At 37.4% G+C, this 7,622-nt stretch overlaps 1 protein-coding gene across 1 annotated transcript in view; it reads right to left on the bottom strand.

The window, feature by feature from the left end:
* Positions 1 to 4,929: 4,929 nt before the first annotated feature.
* UBE3C (ubiquitin protein ligase E3C) overlaps positions 4,930 to 7,622 on the bottom strand; it is an 83,003-nt gene continuing 80,310 nt past the window's right edge. Inside the window, exon 23 of the mRNA XM_009329889.1 lies at positions 4,930 to 6,616. Within this exon, the coding sequence (XP_009328164.1) occupies positions 6,446 to 6,616 (171 nt within the window). The 3' untranslated portion in view covers positions 4,930 to 6,445. The remainder of the gene's footprint in view (positions 6,617 to 7,622) is intronic.

Here is a 7,622-nt window from a genome sequence, read left to right on the forward strand (position 1 = left end):
GACCTCAGCCATTCTGTGTTCTTTGAAATGGATTCAACCGGTGTAACTTCATAATCACTTCTGCCTTGTGTTGTCTCTCTACACACATTAGAAATTTTATGAGCTTTCCAGGCTACCAGATACATACTGAAAAACAGGCAAGGTATCTGAGCATTTGTGTTCTGTTCGCACTATGAATTATGAAGTGCCCTACAAGAGGAGTTTTCTGTAATTTTCTGTTTACCACATATTTAGTGGCAGATAAGCTGAAGCATATATGGTGCTATTTGTAAGTATTTCAAAATAAACATGCACAACACTACCTTCATAAATGCTATCATGGAACTAAATGTGTATTTAGCAATGGAAATAACAGAAAAGCAAAGAGAAGCAGATAAATGTAATTATCAAAGGAGATAAAAATTAAATTACACCTTCAGAGGGGCCCACATATGTGCTAAAATTCCAGAAACAGCTGAAAGAGATGTTTTTGTACATGTTTGCTGACAGAGTAGCATTCTTCACTATGAATTATAGCTTCTCGTATTTTTATCCAAAGAGAGAGTTTTGTTCTTTACAAAGATTCTGAAGTTTTTTCAAAGCACATCAGGTGATCTCAGCTACGTTGTTTGAAAGACACACTGAAACAAAGCTAAACCTTATAGTTGCAGTTTGACTGACAGAGTGGGAACTTCACAGCTCAAAAACTGAAGTCGCAAATCATCCTGAAGCAGTAAAATCACAGAATCATTTAGGTTGGAAAAGACTTTTAAGATCATCGACTCCAACCGTTAACCTAGCACTGCCAAGTCCACCACTAAACCATGTCCCTAAGCACCACATCTACACGTCTTTTAAATACCTCCAGGCACGGTGACCCAACCGCTTCCCTGGGCAGCCTGTTCCAACAGTAGTAACTTCAAGACCAATGAACAGTTAATAGTAGCTTCCCTTTTAGAATCTATTCAGTGCTATCAATCTTTAGCAAGAGAATGCCAAATTTACTGAAAAAAAATGAAAGAAAAGAGTGTTTCTGCGAAGTTTCAAGAAAACTCAAATTATTTTATTCACAAAAGCAGAGGTCGATAAAAATATAGATATCCTGATCAGTTTTACAGACCATGTTCATTTTGTTTCTCCTTCACTGACAGGCAAAGCATCATGAAAAAAAACAGTAACAAGCATTTACATCACAAACCATTATTAACACAGATTCATGTATATGAGCAAATGTTTTAAAGTTTTTGCATATAATTATAAATACCAAAAAAATTACAGCTCCAACAAAACGTTCCAAGAACAGCTCTCTTGTTTTTTCCTTTTTGTTTCTGTGCTGTACTATTTTTCAGGGGTGAAAAGAGTATGTGCTGTCTCACTGGCATTTAACAAATAGTTTTTGGTTTAAACTGAAATTTAGCATGAGCTCACTGCACTCCTTAAAGTGTCTTCTTTGAATTCCAAACCCCTTTATAGATCAAATTAGGATGTTTGTACTAGATTACTCAAGTGATGCCAAAAAAACTGTCCACATTGCTACTAATAGCATCAGGAAGCTCTTTTTTTTAATTATGGAGCACCCCACACAAAAATAACTGAAGATATCCTTGTTGTTCAAATCGAACTTCTGTCAGCTCAGTGTTTATGCATGAAACTGGAGCTAAATCTTTCCTCTTTTGTAGACATGAGTTCTCGCTAGAAATCAGAAGTGAGTTTTGTGAAATTTAGACAAGTCTGGCTTTCAGGACCATGATGGAAGACAACTGAGATTAAGCAACAAGGCCAATCATTTCTGTTTTCCTTAGCTTTGTTGTTGTATTGGTTTTTTTTTTTTAAATCCAGCTAGTAGGACTAAACCCACATCTGGAAAAATTCTCACTAGATAAACAGACCAAGTGCTAATTATATTTTTTTATTCCGCTTTTATGCCTTTTAACTTTGGAGAGATGAAGAAATTGTGACCTCTTCCCTCATAAAGAATTGGTTTTTTTTTTTTAAATCCAGCTAGTAGGACTAAACCCACATCTGGAAAAATTCTCACTAGATAAACAGACCAAGTGCTAATTATATTTTTTTATTCCGCTTTTATGCCTTTTAACTTTGGAGAGATGAAGAAATTGTGACCTCTTCCCTCATAAAGATAAAGCTTGACAAAAATGTTTTTAGAACAGGTTACAAAATAAAACAAAGATTATTTGAAAATGAAAACCAAGCAGAAAATGCTGTCATTTTTCAAAAGCAAGTACTGAACTAGGAGGACAAAACACTGAAGTACAGAAGCTGACTTTAAGGAAGGGTTGTCTTGCACAGAAAACAACTCCAAACCCATAATTATTACTGCTATAATTCTGATTATCAAAATCTACAATAATATTTCAGGTTACTTGCATGCAAAGTGCTTCCTGCCTCTGCCTACCTAAACTCTGGGAGCATCACAACTGGGAGAGAGTTCGCTCTTCTTTTAGAAAACAGAAAATCCGTTTTCATATATAAACAATTCTTGCTGCGTAAGAGCTACAAGAGATCATTTAGACCACCCAGCTCCTCAGGACAGGACTGACTACATCTGTATTACTCCTCATACCTTTATCTCCCGTTCCTTAAAATATCCAGCAACAGATCATTGAAAAGCAGGGACTCGTGCTTCGTCCTGACTATACGAAAACAGTTGACAGTCAGAATTGAAAGGACCCGTTGCCAAAGGAAAGCCCTACCCTCTTCTTATTGCAGTCTGGATACTGAAGGCAGTGTAAGCTGTTGCATCACAGATTTTCAACTGACTACCTGCAGAATGAAATCAAGGCTACGATCCCACTGACTCGAGTACGTCAGAATTTCGTACTTAATGTACAGAATAAACAAAACAAGATCACTGTTTGATCACTACATACTGAAGACATAAAAAGTCAGAGTATTTTCAGCAAACTCAAATTCTCTACTGAAGTTTTCTGCAGCTGTGTGATTCTTGCAATTACATGACTACACCTATCTGCAACGCACACTTCCGGTGAAAAGAGTATGTGCTGTCTCACTGGCATTTAACAAATAGTTTTTGGTTTAAACTGAAATTTAGCATGAGCTCACTGCACTCCTTAAAGTGTCTTCTTTGAATTCCAAACCCCTTTATAGATCAAATTAGGATGTTTGTACTAGATTACTCAAGTGATGCCAAAAAAACTGTCCACATTGCTACTAATAGCATCAGGAAGCTCTTTTTTTTAATTATGGAGCACCCCACACAAAAATAACTGAAGATATCCTTGTTGTTCAAATCGAACTTCTGTCAGCTCAGTGTTTATGCATGAAACTGGAGCTAAATCTTTCCTCTTTTGTAGACATGAGTTCTCGCTAGAAATCAGAAGTGAGTTTTGTGAAATTTAGACAAGTCTGGCTTTCAGGACCATGATGGAAGACAACTGAGATTAAGCAACAAGGCCAATCATTTCTGTTTTCCTTAGCTTTGTTGTTGTATTGGTTTTTTTTTTTTAAATCCAGCTAGTAGGACTAAACCCACATCTGGAAAAATTCTCACTAGATAAACAGACCAAGTGCTAATTATATTTTTTTATTCCGCTTTTATGCCTTTTAACTTTGGAGAGATGAAGAAATTGTGACCTCTTCCCTCATAAAGATAAAGCTTGACAAAAATGTTTTTAGAACAGGTTACAAAATAAAACAAAGATTATTTGAAAATGAAAACCAAGCAGAAAATGCTGTCATTTTTCAAAAGCAAGTACTGAACTAGGAGGACAAAACACTGAAGTACAGAAGCTGACTTTAAGGAAGGGTTGTCTTGCACAGAAAACAACTCCAAACCCATAATTATTACTGCTATAATTCTGATTATCAAAATCTACAATAATATTTCAGGTTACTTGCATGCAAAGTGCTTCCTGCCTCTGCCTACCTAAACTCTGGGAGCATCACAACTGGGAGAGAGTTCGCTCTTCTTTTAGAAAACAGAAAATCCGTTTTCATATATAAACAATTCTTGCTGCGTAAGAGCTACAAGAGATCATTTAGACCACCCAGCTCCTCAGGACAGGACTGACTACATCTGTATTACTCCTCATACCTTTATCTCCCGTTCCTTAAAATATCCAGCAACAGATCATTGAAAAGCAGGGACTCGTGCTTCGTCCTGACTATACGAAAACAGTTGACAGTCAGAATTGAAAGGACCCGTTGCCAAAGGAAAGCCCTACCCTCTTCTTATTGCAGTCTGGATACTGAAGGCAGTGTAAGCTGTTGCATCACAGATTTTCAACTGACTACCTGCAGAATGAAATCAAGGCTACGATCCCACTGACTCGAGTACGTCAGAATTTCGTACTTAATGTACAGAATAAACAAAACAAGATCACTGTTTGATCACTACATACTGAAGACATAAAAAGTCAGAGTATTTTCAGCAAACTCAAATTCTCTACTGAAGTTTTCTGCAGCTGTGTGATTCTTGCAATTACATGACTACACCTATCTGCAACGCACACTTCCCCCCAGCCTACTCTCTCTGTTGAACTTGCGTTCATGGTAACAGACAGGAATAGTGTGCACCGTCTCCTTTTACAAAAGCAGAAAGCGTACATTACCAGTCATGATTACTTGGCATGACTCCAACACAATCGTCAAAATATGAATATTTAATAGAAAATTTAAATTTAATTTTACAAAATACAGATAACACTACCCAGTGTAGCAAAATAATGGAATTGAAAAATAATTTCAAAATATTTAAAGCATTAGGTTCTAAAATAAATAATGCTATCTAAAAGAAGTGTTCAGGTTTTGCAATTAGGAGGAGGCAGTTCCACTATTACTGATCTCTTTTTCAACTTCTTTACAAGATCCATAATTTATGTAGAAAAATATACAAGAAAATAATTTTGGGATAAAGAACAGGTTGGGTATGTAACATTTAACATAAATAAAAAGCCTAAAGCAAAACCAAAAAGAAAACCAATCGTTTTATTTTCTGTACATCAAGACTACAAATAGTATTTTAACACTTCATTTATTACCCAAATTAAGAAATTATACATTTTTATATGATTACTAGTAAACATCTTAAAATCACTCAGTTTCCCCACATTTAGAAGGATATTGCTGGTTACTGCTTATTAAATATGAAATCCAACAGTTTCCAGTAACAGCAAAATATTTTTTTGCATAAGAGATGAATACAAATTTGATTGTAAATTTTCATGATTTAAAATATAAAACGAAAGTTCAGAGGGATGCACTTATGAATCTTACAGTTTGAACTATAATTCCTTTTTTAAATGGACCGCAGTTTGCATACGGATACCCAGCGATGTGCCTACTACTAGAGGATCAGTTCCTTCCATTTGAAAGCAAGTTTTTTCCCAGATACCAAGTTATATTAAGCAGCATATTCCCACCTACTTTTCTTAGCAGAAGTACTGCAGGCAGATGGATATAAAAGCTGTTTAATCACAAAAAAAATAATGAATTTGACTAGGGTTTACGGCACAGATATGGTATTTAAGATGGAAAGAAATGATAGGGAAAAGGAACGTGAACACCACAGGCTTCAAATATAAAAGATAAAGCCTGATAACTTTGGTTCAAATAATTTTAATAGTTGTTACATGTATATTTTTCCAAAGTGATGACTTTTGTATGTACTGCGTATGCAATAGGAGTCTGATACATTTTTTAAAAAACAAAAAATCTGTACAGGCACAAAAGACAGAAACAGAACACAGAAAACATGGATAGTCACATCCATTCACAACAGTGTTCAAGTGATAATGACACAGCCAAAAAAGTTGAACGCAAAATAATGCGAATCCGATTTCTCCAAGGTATTTCAGAAAGCACAAATGGAATATTATAAACGTTTTATCTCAGTGCCTACCATCTTGAGGGAAGGTAGTATAAACCAAAATCAGTTCTGCAACAACTATGATTTGTAAACAATTCTACAACGTAAGTAAAGATGTTAGGTTATCGGTAATGTGCATTTTCATCCTCTCAGTTCTGGGATATCTGCAAACATCTGCTTCACTTCCATCTACAAGATTAATTACAGGATGTTAGCCCTGTCTCATCCCAATGCGCTGCATGGTACACAACTTCATTGCCAGTTTGTGAAATTATTTATGTTTGAACAGCACAAAGCCAAAGCTTCATCTTTGGTTAATTTCACTGAGATGTCACTGTTCTTTAAATGTGCTCTTTCTTCGCATAAACACAGAGAACAGCCACACTGCACACGGCATTCAATGTTTTGAATCATAAAGCAGTGTCAATGTAATATTAATTAATGAAAGCTAACTAAGAAATCGTGTTTAAAAATGAAACCTATTTGAGGGCATTTGACAAGACACAAGAGCTGCAGAAATCTAGACAGAATTCCCTTAAAACTGCTTGGGCATGGGTGCTGCTTATGGAGTAGGCACTGGTTAGTTCCTCTGCAGATCATCCAGATAAGCATCAGTTCGACTCAGCTTAATTCAAATCCAGCAGCACATTCAATGGCATAAAGAAGCTTGCTTCGCATAAGATTTTCGTCATAAAACTCGGGAAGCTTCAGCAAGTTCATGCAGGTACTGGCAGTAGGTAGCCTGTCTAAATCAGATCCTCCATTGTGAATGCAAAATGCAGGATATAACTCCTGAAAAATGCAACAGAAAAAATGTATCAAAAAATACATACAAGCCAAAACCTACCCCGTAACACCTGGCACAGATCTCTAGGAAATAAATCATTAGACTAAAACCTGTCACAGTGACATACTCAAATGGCATTTTCTTTCATTCCTGGTGGCCCCAAAAGCACTCTTGAATTGTGTAGTGCCTCCCTCTACCTTGTCCCCACCAAGATCCATTTGCAAAACACAAAGCGATTTATTTGGTTCTAAGGAAAAACTAAGAATTTGTTACTGTTCATACACTCAGTTCTGCAAATTTATGATGCTACAAAAACAGTGAAACAGGAAATGGAAAAAGTAATACAGCAGCATGCAAGAAATTTTTTGTTGTATTTGGGAGAAACAACAGGGATTCACAACTTCAGACTCTCTTTACAAAGCCTCCCCAATGCCCATGGGTGCTGTTTGTTCTGTAGGAACAGGAAAATTATGGGTTCCAGCTACACTGACGTTTCAGTCCCATGCTGAACACAGGGAACAACAGACCACTAGCAGTAACAGAGGTAAACAGCCAGTAAGACAGCTTCATCGGGGGCCCAACTTAAATGCCTCTATGCAAACGCACGTAGCATGGGGAATAAACAAGAGCAGTTAGAGACGTGCGCACGCCTGCAGGGCTACGACCTTATTGGCATCACGGAGACGTGGTGGGATGGCTCCTATGATTGGAGTGTTGGGATGGAGGGATACAGGCTCTTTAGGAAGGACAGGCAGGGGAGACGAGGAGGGGGTGTGACCCTCTGTCAGTGACCAGCTGGAGCGCATGGAGCTCTGCCTGGAGATGGATGAGGAGCCGACAGAGAGCTTGTGGGTCAGGATTAAAGGGAAGGCAGGGACAGGTGACATTATGGTGAGGGTCTGCTACAGGCTGCCTGACCAGGAAGACCAAATGGATGAGGCCCTCTATAGACAGATAGGAGCAGCCTCACGCTCACAAGCCCTGGTCCTCATGGGGGACTTCAACCACCCC

The sequence above is a fragment of the Pygoscelis adeliae genome, unplaced genomic scaffold (assembly GCF_000699105.1).
Source record: "Pygoscelis adeliae isolate BGI_AS28 unplaced genomic scaffold, ASM69910v1 Scaffold238, whole genome shotgun sequence".
NCBI classification, from domain to species: domain Eukaryota; kingdom Metazoa; phylum Chordata; class Aves; order Sphenisciformes; family Spheniscidae; genus Pygoscelis; species Pygoscelis adeliae.